Source organism: Magnolia sinica, chromosome 5, assembly GCF_029962835.1.
Source record: "Magnolia sinica isolate HGM2019 chromosome 5, MsV1, whole genome shotgun sequence".
Lineage (NCBI taxonomy): Eukaryota > Viridiplantae > Streptophyta > Magnoliopsida > Magnoliales > Magnoliaceae > Magnolia > Magnolia sinica.
Window position 1 is genome coordinate 86,403,781 of NC_080577.1, and position 14,522 is coordinate 86,418,302.

At 36.9% G+C, this 14,522-nt stretch overlaps 1 protein-coding gene and 1 long non-coding RNA gene across 4 annotated transcripts; one reads left to right on the plus strand and one right to left on the minus strand.

Annotated features, from left to right (window-relative positions):
* Positions 1 to 316: 316 nt before the first annotated feature.
* Positions 317 to 6,038, minus strand: LOC131246239 (uncharacterized). Of its 3 annotated transcripts, XR_009171257.1 has the most exons (4): positions 5,822 to 6,038; positions 4,253 to 4,371; positions 2,040 to 2,163; positions 317 to 600 (listed from the first exon to the last, which is right to left on the minus strand). It is a non-coding gene; the product is annotated as an uncharacterized LOC131246239 (long non-coding RNA). The 3 variants fall into 3 exon arrangements; XR_009171255.1 differs by lacking the exon at positions 4,253 to 4,371 and having other exon boundaries at positions 5,822 to 6,035; XR_009171256.1 differs by lacking the exon at positions 4,253 to 4,371 and having other exon boundaries at positions 317 to 597; positions 5,822 to 6,034.
* Positions 6,039 to 10,602: 4,564 nt separating this feature from the next.
* Positions 10,603 to 11,510, plus strand: LOC131247089 (stemmadenine O-acetyltransferase-like). Its single transcript, XM_058247528.1, has 2 exons — positions 10,603 to 10,779; positions 10,959 to 11,510. The coding sequence occupies exons 1-2, from the start codon at positions 10,603 to 10,605 to the stop codon at positions 11,508 to 11,510; spliced, it is 729 nt and encodes a 242-aa protein (XP_058103511.1).
* The last annotated feature ends 3,012 nt before the right edge of the window (positions 11,511 to 14,522 follow it).

Below are 14,522 nucleotides of genomic sequence, written 5' to 3' on the forward strand. Positions count from 1 at the left end.
TGAGGCTAAATCATGTTTTTAGCCTCAGTTGGCTCCAACCGAAGCTAAATATATTTTAAACCTCAGTTCTAAACAACTGAGGCTAAAGCCTTTAGCCATGGGGGTTGCAGCCTCAATTTGGGTAATTGAGGCAAAACTGAAGCTAAAGATAGATTTGGCCTCTATTAGTATTAACTGAGGCTAAATCCGATTTTTAACTTTAGTTCTTAATAACCGAGGCTAAATTTAGTTTTTTGCCTCTAATAATATCATAATCAATTAAAATGATTAAACTTGTGCATGTTTCACCCATTTAACATTCATCGAGACAAAATAATCAGCACAATACCAATAAAACAGTTAATGGTCTATTTAATGTTTTCAAAACAGACTACAAATACACATGAATGCCGTTTTCCATGCTACAAATGTTTATAGAAATACAACCTTCCACGCAGCCACATAGCCTTATATGGCCAAACAGGCAAAACCGTACATCAGCTGGAGTGAAAGTAGCTGCAGCATCTCCTTAGCAAATCATAGCCATAAAATAGAAGATGAGACCAGCCGACAATAGGGCAGGCATGCTTTGATGCTCTTCGACCACAATGGAAGCCTCTGCTGATTCATGGTAAGAGAAGAATCAGTTTAGTTAGTGAATTATATTCCAACAGAGAAGCACAGGGCACTTGCATGAATATAATATCTGTTAACTAGTTTATTTAGGTATTTGTGGGAACTTAGTGCCGAACTATTAAACAACCCTAACTGTAAAAGCATCTAAAGAATTTTCAACTATCATTTCTCAAATTCCTTAAAAAATAGTAAAATTTCTACTCTTATTATATTAAGGAAGAGACTTTTAAATGGTTGTATCTGCCTGGAAATCTTCTATGAAGGTAAAGTCGTAACATCCCCAGCAAATTATTAAGAAGGAAAAATAAAAGGGAGGTTGTGAGAAATGAAGTTCCATACAAAGTACCAATCAAAGCTTTCTATGTCAAGATATTATACAAAGTGCATCTTAATGTGTTTGAGTTTCAGTGTACTTAGACTGCACTTGGATGCACTTAGACTACACTTGGATGCACTTAGACAGTACATGCTTTATCCATACTGTCCATCCATTTTGATAGGCCATTTTAACACATTAGCCCAAAAATGAGGCAAATTTCTTTAAAAAAGAAAAAAGAAAAAAGAAGCTCAGCTGAAAAAATCTCACAGACGTTTTCTTTTAAATTTCAACAGAAATTATAAATATAATTTAAAATATACAAAGCCATTCAAACAATTGATCGAGTGCATGATTCTTTATGTAATCATTATATATGTATTCCAACCATAAACTAGTGGTTTTGGAAATAAAACCATCTTTACCTAATCTTTTTCAATTTTAGATGGTTTTTCCAAAGATGTCTTGTCAATGTGACTTCAGGTAATGCATCATCTACATCATCGAACATGCAACCACATAGGTCCCCTTCCAACAATAAATGCATCTATACTGGGCTATTCTAAACCTTTAGAATTACTTTAGAGAGTAAGGATTTCAAGGCAAACACATGAAATGATCCCAAAATCTGGTTGTTGATGGACATGATCCCAAAATCAGACTGGTTTTGGTGGATTTTTTGGAGTAAGACTGTCAAATTTAGGATCACAACCCACCCGTGATGGTCAGTCCTATCAATGCAATTTCAGATAATGTGCCCATCAAACATGCAACAATGAGGATACCATCCAAATACACATATATAAACCATATAGTAAATACATGTGAAAGGAAAAAAAAAAAACATAACATATAAAAGTGACCATGCCAAATACACATATCCAACTTAGTCCTTGTCTAAAGCTCACTTTTTAACCATGCTAATGAAATACCCATGTTTAGCAATACTTATAGCCATGCCCACATCAACTAAATTAAGCAATGCCCATGGCCACGTATAAACCTCATTTCAACTAATTAGCATTGCCACATTTATGTATAGACAAGTACTCTTATCGTAGAAATAGACTCAAGTTTGAGAAAATCCATGCTCGAAAATCATGCTTACCTAAACAAACTTAAATTTCAACCAATAGACATCAATAACCTCTGTAGCCTCTCACTCTAACCAATGGCTAAGAACACGCCCTTTAGCTCTACATCCTTGGTGAGGTCACCACTCGCCTTCAACTCTACATTCATGATGAGAATACATAAACATTAGATTAAAAGCAATGGTGATTGAAATCTCATCAATAAAAGAATCAGGTGCTTGGTCTATCAAAATGTTCTATTTGAAAGCAAGTAAACATTGAAAAGGCACCCATTTCCAATCTGCCGCCTTTCATCGAGGCTAGAAACAAAATGGATGGCCTATCATATCCATTTCCAAGAATATGTACACACAGACGCAACATACTTACTTAGAAATGATTATTCACTGGTCAGAAATAAAACAACAAAGATAAGTTGATGAGAGATTATGTAAAACTAGTTGTACCTGAGACCTATGGTACATGTAGTTGTGTTGGACACATGGACAGTCCAATCAACTATATAGACTGTTCATTCATTCCAATCACAGTTGGTAGGCTACCCATTGCAGAGACCACACTGATCAGAGAATCCAAACAATCCAATTAATAGCATGCAAATAGATAGTTACAGTCATTCAAGTAAAATAACAATCTTTTCCTGAAATACAGATCCAGTTTGAAGAGAACACCTGCCAAAGTTCTACAAGTTTTAGGAGCCAAGCTATCCACCACACATTTGCATGATGAGGCCCTCATCTCAATGGTTTCGAACTTCAAACCATTGGCCAGTGCAAGAAATCCTACTAGTTAGCAAGCCACACATTTGTAGATGAGCAGGAGATAAGGAAATCTACAGTAAGACCCACCTAAGGAATTGAGAAGTTTCTAGATGTGATAAAAATAAAAATAAAAAATTTAAAAAAAAACTTAGAACTATTATTTAATTGAAAACGTGTAAATAAGTTTCAACATCCATCAGTAACTAATAACAGAAATCGGAAAGCAACTGAATCAACATTAGAGTGGCTTTAGCTATTGATTGTAGAAGATCATCTACTGTGGCCTTTATCTAAAGAGGATTGTCTGCACGTGTTTAATGGTTGTAGAGACTTAGTGGCTTCTTAGTCTGAGATAAGGCAAGGTTTTTTCCTTTTCTTGTGGGTGTGTTCTTGTGTGCGTGGGATCTATGGATACACTACATCTTATATTCTCAAAGCATGTCTTGCTTTTTTAACCCCACAAGCATGATGCAGTTTTCTGTTTCTTGTTTCTTAAGGCCCCTACCAATTAATCCCTTTTTATGCATTTATAGTTTCTTGTTTCTTGAGGCCCCTACCATATAAATTCCAGTTGTTCGCTCTATTTTTTGTTTTCTTGAGGCCCCTACCCTACTGGTTTTGCACTACCAAAACCAATGCACAAAAATAAAATAAACACACTACCAGAAGAATTTTCATAGTTAATGGATGTGTTGATCCTTCATGAAGAAGTCCAATAGCCATGAACGCCACTGACTAGAAGCCAAGAAAATACATTGAAGTTTACAGATTATGAACATAGTATATATTGTTTGTAGTGCTATAAACACCAATAGCTCTATCAAAACATTTGATAATGTCCACAATGGTAAATCGCTGATCAGAAATATCAAGCTTCAGAGTACAATTAAAATAAACAAAAAAAATGAAGAAATGAGAGCATTTGTTAGAAGGCTCACGCACTAGCTAAAGGGCAAGTTGAGATCTTCCTTATGTACTGGATATCCTTTCCCTCTCCTTTGATGCACTTTTTTTTCTCCTTTTAGGTATTAGTTGAAGCATCATTAATAATAAATACGAGGAGAAAATAAATATATACAAGTAGAACACATTGGTATTAGATATAATGAATTGATTTTTAAAGGAACTGTGTAAGGGTATGTCATCATTATGTCTTCCTCCAAATTTTACACATGTGTGCATGTTAGAAAATGCATGCTTGCCACCCACTTATTTCCATGACAACAAGCACAACAAAGTGGGACTTGCTGTTGGTGTGGATGCTACATGTATCTTCCCTGTTGTCACATGTGATGGTGTGTACATGAGCCACCTTGTACATGCATGTGGTATTAGCGAAGCTCTTTTTGTTGCATCAGCTATCCCTTGCTTGAAATGCATTCCAAATTCCAATGACCTCATGGTGACCTAATTTAAACTTAATGATACAACATTGATGAAATAATTTAAAGAAAAGAATAACAAACCTGAAGAAAACAGTTCAAAGCAATCAGAATGCACTGCATGGAAAGCTCATCTGAGTTGATGAAGTTCAAAGCTTTTGACATGGCAAAAAAACCTCATCATTAACTCAATCTAGTACACCCTAAAGAAGAAAGTAGACATATCATTTTAAATGTACTAATGAACACAAATATTGATGAGTGAATCAACACTGAATATGCAACAAGAACAACCAGAGAATGGAAATATCCATTTGTATTCATAAAATACTGAAGCCGAAATGCAGGCCAACCTAACATGCATAGGGCCATTTACAATGGTATTGTGCACAAGAAACCATTAGGACAGTGGAAGAATTTGGTACGCCCTAAAGAAGAAAGTAGACATGTCAAGCAAGGGAAGTTTCCCTCCAATGAATTAGGTAACTATGAACCAGTCTATTAGCTAAGTACCCTGGCTTGATACTTGATTGAACTAAATTGCAATAACCCAAGTCAATGTAGAGCACAATGCCGAAGCAAAAGCCATTCCATTTCAATTCGACAGGGAGCAAATGGCTAATTCCATTCATCGAAGTTGGACCTGAAACAATTTTATGACTGGCCCTCTTGTTCTATTGACAATTTGCCAATTTTCATTCCATTGAATTGAATTTTCATAATTCAATTTCTATTCTGCATCCAAACATGGCCTATATTTCTTATTACCTGATGTTTGTTTATATTGGAGTACCTCAAACTGCTATCTTTATTTAAGCATCCTTTCTAATATTTAAGTATCTTCCAGGATGCTAATTTGGGTTGCATCCAAACGTGACCTTAACTACCTACATGGGGCACACATGCATTCTCAGCTACTGATACAGGGCTTTTGAAGTATCTGTCCCACAAACATTGCAGATATTTTTGATGCATCTTTAACTACATATATGATTTAAAATACCAAAATCTTGAAAAATAGAAGTAACCATTAGCGATCTATTAACAAATTCTACAAAGTAAAGCAATAGTCTTTTAAGGTGGAGATTAGAACTCAAGCATTCTCAACTTAGCTTGTGAACTGAGGAAATTTCTCCTATGGGTGTTGCATCAATGGCCATGAGACCCTATTGAACCTAGCTTTTTATGGTGGAGATCCTAATAATCCCCACATCAGCTTGTTAATCAAGCTTCTATAATCAGTTTGATTTTGTATTATTATTATTATTATTATTATTATTATTATTATTATTATTATTATTAATGTTAGTAATTTTGTAAAATAGTTAAGATCATTTCCCAAATGAGAGAACCATTTCACCTTAGTTTTTCTAGTTACTATGAAAGTCTATTGTGATGTGATAGAGATTTAAGACTTGAAAATTGAATTCATTTAATACATGAGTTTTAGTTTTTCTAGTTAGCCAAACACAAACTGAATCAACACCAATTTTATAAAGACTCGAAGTTGTAGAATCCTGAAAATTCTTGAATTCTCCTGAAAATGCCAAAAGCTAGGGTTTCTATTAGGATGAATCCCATATGTTGGAGCAATTGACTAAAACGCAAGCATTGAGAACTGTAAATTTCCAGGATTAGGAAAAACTACCATACCTCATAATGCCGAAATCCTAGGGTCTTAATCGAGAGAAACAACAATAGATTCAACGACTCCTCTTTCCAGATATTCAGAAGTTTGGAATTCCCAGGATTTGATAGAAATCAGATGCAAGAATTTGAAATTGTGGTGATTTTCGAGAGTTGAAATGCTGAAACTATGGTTAGGGTTTCGAGAGGAAGATGAAAAGCGGTTGCAACAAAGAGAGAGAGAGAGAGGAAGATGAAAAGCGGTTGCAACAGAGAGAGAGAGAGAGAGAGAGAGAGAGAGAGAGAGAGAGAGAGGGAGGGAGGGAGGGAGGGAGGAGAGCTACAGCTGGGTATTTTCTAAGGGTTAGGAAAGAGGAGAAGTGAAATGGAGAGATGATTTGAGATTCTTCCCCATTTGTAAGAGATAGATGTTACGAGCTTCTAATGTGCGTCAAGTGCTTACTTCATACAAGCAACGTGTCACCGCAACTGGGGCCACACCCTCAATGATCACGTGATCCAAACTGTCCAAGTTATAGGCTCTATGGCCCAACAATTCCATGGCCCCTAAAAGGTTTACAATGATATAGGAGTTCCATCTCCACGGTTTCCTGTGGTGTGGTCCATTAAAGGCTTAGATTCGCTTGATCTAAAACTGATTATTCTAACCATTTGATCAATGTCATATAAATTGGATGGTCAAGATCATATTTATGGCATATAAATTGAATGGTCAAGATCACATGTAAGTGTCCCAGACGTAAAAATCACATGGGGGGCACTTGAAAAGTCCAATTGAAGGATCTTGGTACACCGTAAAACATATTTTACAGCTACCCCCAACATCACATTGATACGACCTTCCTAACCCTAGATTAATAGCTTATAAAATGGATAGTCAAGATCATTCATGAAAATTCGGTTCCTATGCAACTGAGGCTAAAAGGTAAATTTTTCGCCTCGGTTCCTATACAACTGAGGCTAAAAAGTAGACTTTTGGCCTCGGTTCTTATGTAACTAAGGCTAAAAGGTAGACTTCGGCCTCGGTTCCTATGCAACTGTGGCCAAAAAGTAGACTCTTCGCCTCGGTTCCTATGCAACTGAGGCTAAAAAGTAGATTTTTGGCCTCAGTTCATATACAACTAAGGCTAAAAAGTAGACTTTTGGCCTCGGTTTCTATGCAACTAAGGCAAAAAGGTAGACTTTTAGCCTATGTTCCTATGCAATTGAGGCTAAAAAGTAGACTTTTTGCCTCGATTCCTATGCAACTAAGGCTAAAAAGTAGACTTTGGCCTCGGTTCCTATGCAATTGAGGCTAAAACGTCGCCTCGGTTCCTATGCAACTGAGGCTAAAAGGTAGACTTTTCGCCTCGATTCTTATGCAACTGAGGCTAAAAGGTAGACTTTTTGTCTCAGTTTCTATGCAACTGAGGCTAAAAGGTAGACTTTTCGCCATGGTTCCTATGCAACTGAGGCTAAAAATTAGACTTTGGCCTCGATTTCTATGCAACTGAGGTTAAAAGGTAAACTTTTCACCTCGGTTCCTATGCAACTAAGGCTAAAAGGTAGACTTTTCGTCTCGGTTCCTATGCAACTGAGGCTAAAAAGTAGACTTTTGGCCTCAGTTCCTATGCAATTGAGGCTAAAAGTTAGACTTTTGGCCTCAGTTCCTATGCAACTAAGGCTAAAAGGTAGACTTTTGGCCTCAGTTCCTATGCAACTGAAGCTAAAAAGTAGACTTTTAGCCTCAGTTCATTGGCAACTGAGGCGAAAAATGAACTTTTAGCCTTAGTTCCTTAGCAACTGAGGCGAAAAATGAACTTTTAACCTCAGTTCCTTAGTAATTTTTTCAACTGAGGCTAAAAAATTGTGGCTAAAGGCCTTTTTTCTTGTAGTGATAGTTCATCTTTCAAGTTGTATCAGAGCGACGTTGCTCTTTTTAGAATTTACCTCCTAGAGTTATATCCAGAGCTATAAGATTTCAAATTTCGAAAGTTTATCCATTTCTAGGCCACCTCTCTTTGATGGCTCAAATTATTTATATTGGAAAGCCAAGATAAGGATCTTCCTCAAATCCATTGATGAAGGTATGTGACAAGCCACAATAACTCAATAGATCACTCCTATAATGGAAGTAGTAGCTGAGAATGGAACCATGTCCATGAAAGAATTTTCTTATGGTTTTTGGACGACTACTCAGAAATGTGATAGTGCAAGTGCTAAAGCCTTGAATGATATAACTTGTGTTCTATCATCATATGAATTCAAAAGAATCACTCCATGTGATACAACAAAACAATCTTGGGATATACTTGAAATGACACATGAAGGAACTAACATTGTAAAAAAATTTAAGATCCAAATCCTCACAACCAAATTTGAAGAAATTCGTATGGAAGAAAATGTATCATTCATGGACTTCTATATTAAATTAAATGACATAGTCAATTTTATGTGGGGTCTTGGTGAAAGCATCCATGAAAGGAAGGTTTGTGCAAAATATTACTATCACTTCCTAATAGGTTTAATTCTAAAGTTTTTGTTATACAGGAATTGATGGATACCAATATTATGAAGGTTAAGGAGTTAGTTGAATCTCTACAAACTTATGAGATGAATTTTAAAGCTCCTAAAATTAAGTTCATTGCCCTCAAATCCTCTAAGTTTGAATTAAATGTTTTAAATGTAAATTCAAATAAAGAGAAAAATGAGGACAATATGGCTATGTTGGCAAATAAATTTTATAGAATTTTCAAAAATAAGAAAAGAACTGATTTTCAAAAACCGTTTGGTAAAAGAAAATGAAACTCAAACTATTGAAAATCTAAATCTAAACACAATTGATGTTTCAATTGTTTTGAATTTGGGCATTTTGCTTCAAAATGTTCTAAAATAGATGAATCGATGATTGCCACTTGAGATGAATCATTATAATTTGAAATTAATTCATAACTGATAACTCAGACCAGGAAACTGTAAAAGATCTTAATGCCTTTATGACTATAGCTAAAATCACTTCTTTAGATGATTGTGAAACATCTAATTATGAAACTCCTGAAATTGACTCTGAAAATGAAGACAATCTTCAAATAGCATATGATGCCCTACACAGAGAAAGTTGCAAGATTGCGCGTAAATTAAAATTTTGAAAAGAAAAATGTGTCGAATTACAATTAGAACTCGAAAATGCTGTTTTAGAAAACTCTTATTTTTCTGATTGTTTTGAAAAATCAAAATTATATTTAAGTCTGAAAATTTTTTAATTTCAAAATCTTATATCTGAAAATGAGAAATTGTAAATTAAAGTTTCTTTACTTCAGAGTTCGAAGGATACTTGGAAATATACCCATCATCATCTCATTACATTACATCTTTTGTGTGTCAGAATTAATCTTGTTTATTAGAAATGAGTTAGATTTTGTGAAGTAAAGATCATATATCTGTACGGATAGAATGGGTGCTTAATATATTCCCTCTTTGTAACTGCAGTGTCTTACTTAGGATTCTTTGAAATGCGAACTCAAGAGTTATCTTAGGATCACTAAGCATCTTCTGATTCTCAACCCTGAGTGCTTTTAAAGAGTTTAACTGACTGTGGAATGAAAGTAATTGGTTTGGTTAGTAGCCAATCTGGTCAAACATAACACTCACTTAACCTCGGGAAGCCCTCAAGCAAGGCATTAGTGAAAAGTTAGCCGTTCTCCTACCCTACTTGCATATTTTGACATGACGAAACTTTTGTAGGCTCCATCATCACATGTGTTAAATCCATACATGATTCATCTGTTTGGCCGGATCATATTAGAAAATGAGACAAAAGACTGAGGCTAATCTAAAATTCAAGTGGATCCACCACCGAAAACAGTGTGCATTGAATGCCTTTCATTGAGAATTTCCTATGGCCATTGGAAGGCTCCAATCAAGGTGGTATTAACAGGTTAGATTGGCAAATAAACATCATGGTGGGCCGTAGGAAGTTTTAAATGGTAATGGGTAAATCGCCACTGCTTCCTAGGGTATGGTCCACTTGAGCTTTGTATCTGCGTTGGTTTTGAGCTAATACCCTAAATGAATCTGAAAAAAAGGATGGACGGTGTGGATATAATACATACATCAGGGTGGATCCATAGAATATCCACGCGTCAAAAAAGATGAGGCATATTTTCTTATAAGGATGTTTATTTCTTAACGTCAGCTGATGTATAAGTGCTGACTTGGAACAATGAGAAGTGACGGCGTAGGAAACATCTCTGCCTTCAGCGCAGACGATCCGCACTCTTTGTTACTAATTGCAATAGATGTAAGAGGAGGAGAAGAGAAAATGAGCCTCATAAAATGAAAATTACAACAACACCCCTCTAACGTTGAGTTCGTCACTGCGCTGAATCCAAGTCCAATTTAATCACGTTATAAAGAGGCAACGAGTCAAAGCTCACCGATCTCATCACGTTGTAAAGAGGCAGCCCTATTGCATGCGGAACACAAGCCCAAAACCACACCACATTTCTCCATGCAGTTACGTAGCTTGCCACAAGATGTTCAAGGTTGACGTTGTCTCCAGAGAGACCATCACGCCATCCTCTCTCCAACTCCCCATCCTAACCGTACATTCCATCTCTCATTGCTAGATCAGATCGCTCCTTCTCTATACGTCCCTTTAATTCTCTTCTACTCTGGAAACGGTCATAACAATACCGAACGCTCTGACGTCTTTCGTCGGTTGAAGAAATCTATTTCGGAGACGTTGACTCTCTTCTATCCGTTCGCCGGCAGGATCAGGGAATAAGATCTGACCGTTGATTGTAATGATGAGAGCATCGACTTTTTCTAAGCCCAAATCAAGGGTCGATCGGCTCTTCGAGTTTCTCCAGCAACCAGACGTGGATGCACTGAACCAGTTCCTCCCTTGTGGCTACGATTTTGCTAGACCTACCAAGGACATGCTCTTAGCAATCCAATTCACTGTTTTCGAATGCGGAGGAATAGTGATCGGTGTGTGGTATTGGCACAGGATAGTTGATGGAACCACGCTGGCTACATTTATAGACAGATGATGCTCGATAACACGCGGAGCTAATGAAATTGCAGTCCCCACTTTCAACTCGACCACACTCTTCCCACAGAGAGAAGCAACAGATTTTACTTTGAACTACATGTTTCCCAGAGAAGAAGTGATTGTTCTGACAAAGAGGTTTCTATTAATACGCAGAACATAGCCAAACTTAGAGCTAGAGCCCCGGGGGACTTGCGTCCCACTCGAGTTGAGGCAGCCACAGCTCTCATCTGGCGGATTATCATGAAGGCTCAACGTAAGCCCGGGACAGTACGGGCATCCATACCGTTGCTTCCTGTCAGTTTGCGAAGCAGGATGGTCCCGCTCTTGCTAGATCATTCGTTTGGAAATCTTTGCGTCGATGCAGTTTCTTCATGGGTGTCAGATGGAGAGTGCAATGACGACTTGCAGCTTTGCTTAGAGAGGCTGTTGAGGTATTCGATAAGAAAAATCGGCCGTGAGTACATAGCTGAATTGCGAGGACGGGACGGGTTGATAAAGGCATTTGAGAAATACTCAAAATGTAGCATGGACATTTGCTGTTTTACCAGTCATTGTAGGTTCCCGTACTATGAAGCGGATTTTGGTTGGGGAAGGCCCATCTGGATCAGCAGTGCGAATATTCCTTTTAAGAATCTCATCATCTTGATGGGAAGGAGATAGGCGACGGAATCGAAGCTTGGGTGAGCTTGGACGAAAAAGAAATGGCTAAATTTGAACAAGATGAAGAACTCCTTTCCTTTACTTCTCCTGACATTTCCTTGCTTCGAAATTAGCTGACAAGAAAAAATACTGAGAATGCTCCATTTGAACTCGTAATCATGTGTGGTCGTGTGAACTTGTAATCTTTCTATATTTGTACGTTTTCCTTCTTGATAAATTAATAAAAAGGATGAGAAAAGATCATCCCAAAAATTCAAAAAAAGAATTGTGAGCTTACAAGGCATCAGAGGCATTTGATCTGGATCATTAAATTAGATATTCATATGAGAAAAAGGCTATCAAGTGGGGTTATTTACACTCCTTACCTATCATCAAAGAGGAACAAGTCACTGATATTTTTAACAATAGAGTTCCAGTGCGTCGACTTTTTGACATATCTCTTCATTATTTCATCTATAATTGTGAGTAAATAAAATAAGGATTTTTTTAAATTTTTTTTCAAATATCAGTCTAAGGTTTAGGCTATGAATCCATAAATATTGGCCAATCTTTTAAAACCAGTTACCTTCTGAAGTAAGTTCCCAAGAAAGCCCCTTTTTATACTTTCGCTAACAGTTCTAAAAAGAAAATATCCATTAATGTCAGCACAGGCATTTCTGTTGTGGTTCGATTTCAAATTCAGTCACCTCATTGAATGTGCAAATCAATTCAAACCAAACAACTACGACTCCAAGTGCAAAACAAGTAGATACGTAGGTAATCAACTACATGTGATCGAGTTCTAATAAGATCAGTCGCTTATTCAACCACTTGCACAACTTTGGTTAAGATAATTAGGTGATTGTCAGAGGGTGGGGTACGTCCTCAGAAAATGGATCAAACATCTACCTTCCTTATGAAATGACTTTTTTCTCTTTAGTACAGATAAAATAAAAATGAAATTCTTACAATCGGCCGTAAAGAACTATGGAACGCCTCTCTAAATCGAGAACTTTGCTTGATACTCAAACTGGACCTAATGTATGAGTGTTGACTTAGATTACAACTTAAATTAACAGCTACTTTGATTACCACTACATATTATACTAAGGAATGTAAATAGCAGGTAAAGATAAAGAATTATGCTAAGGAATGTAAATGACATATATAGATAAGGATTACACTAGGGAATGTAAATGACTGATAAATAAAAGGATAATTGAAAGATAAATTTGGTTTGGTTTGGTTTGGTTTGGTTGATATAAGAACATTTTTCTTACTGAATTCCCTTGCTATTTATAGCCTTAAGCTGACATCCATATACTTCCCATGTTCGAATGGTTGGTATAACCATTTCAATATTACTGACTTCCCTTTCCTCTAAACTAGCCATATGTATCGATAACTGCCTCAGCATGACCACCCTCCACTCGACCAGTTTCTCTTAATGGATGGCGTGGCCTCGCTCGATAAACACTTGATGTATTGCCGCAAAATCCTCTCTGCATATCTAAAGATCTTCAAATATACCACGCAACTCCCTAACAATTACACATAACCTTCCTTGATTGGCTCTTATAGGAATTGGTAAAAATAGGGACGAGCATTGCCCCCACGTCACTTCACCTTTGGGTAAAAGGTAAAAATGACCTATGGCCCTCAGAAATGCAGACGTTCTGTAGGACACATGGCCATGCCTCAGTTACCTTCTCTGACCGAGATAATTTCGAATGTCGATTCTTGATTTTTCTTTTTCAAACAAAGAGCTATTCCTATAGCAGCGTGTGTACAAGCATCATACCAAATGAGAAAATAATGACGCTCTAATTAATACACTAGATTTTTTGCCAATATATACCTCATTTTTATAAAAATATTCTTCCACCTCTCATACTTTCTTCCTTATTCCTTCACCTCCCAAAACTCAATCTAACCTTCTCATTCTAGCAATGGTGGCCGCCTCATCTTTTGCTCCTCTAACCTTTTAATAAGATGATCTAATAAATGTCTTAGATGACATCTCTTAGAAGTTTTCCAATGAAATTATTTTCAAAACATCCATCGGATATTACTATTGCTTGGGACCGACTTTTTTTCTTAGAGTTGAGGCAGATGAAATTCATTCATTGGATCCCTTCTTCCTGAATTGTCTTGGTGAAACAATATTAATTCAATATGAATCATCCTAGAACCCTCCAAAGCTTTAAAGAATCTATGATCTTGGCCGAAACCCCTGCCACGATGGGAAGATTGGTTCAACCACGTCACTACCCAATATGAAACTTCTTGAAGAGTTCCGACATCTATGAATGCATCGAAATGTCATTGCACGACTATCCATTGGATCCTCCTCTTTTCACCACATCGTTAGCATTTTGGAGCCCATCTACCAACACATTTTTCTTCGGATGCGATCTTATGAGTCATACGATTTTGGACATCTCTGCTCTCACCCAACTCCTTCCTTTCTATGAGACAGTCTTCCCAGGCTTCGCTCAGAAGGAAGCAAGACATTTCACCAATAAGGCTGGCAAAGCATATTCACACTTCATGCATGTGTACTGCAAACATGAAGGCCCAATCAAGTATGAAGAACACATGGTCTTCTTGCTTCTCTAGATCTTTCATCATTTGCTTTGTGTAAATGCTCTCCAGATCACCACCAAGTACGTCCAACTGGCCGAGTTGCTTGCATAGGGTAAAAAACTTACACTTGTGCCCTTTATGCTCAATCACCTATACAGATACATTTATGAAGTAACCACCAAAGGTCGATATCTCAGTGGAGGACTACTACAGCTTCTCCAAATGTGGATTTATGAATAGTTTCACTCTACTCTTATACATTCTGTCATCCTCTCCGATATTGTTTATACTTCTTATGGAGACCGTGCTATTCATGTCCTAAGAAGATCCACACATTCTTTAGTTTTATGGACTCATTATTCTTTCTTATCAATAAAGATAAACGTAACTGAACTTTTACCCCTTTATTACTTAAAGAATTTAGCCTAGCTTGGTTCACAGGCCGTT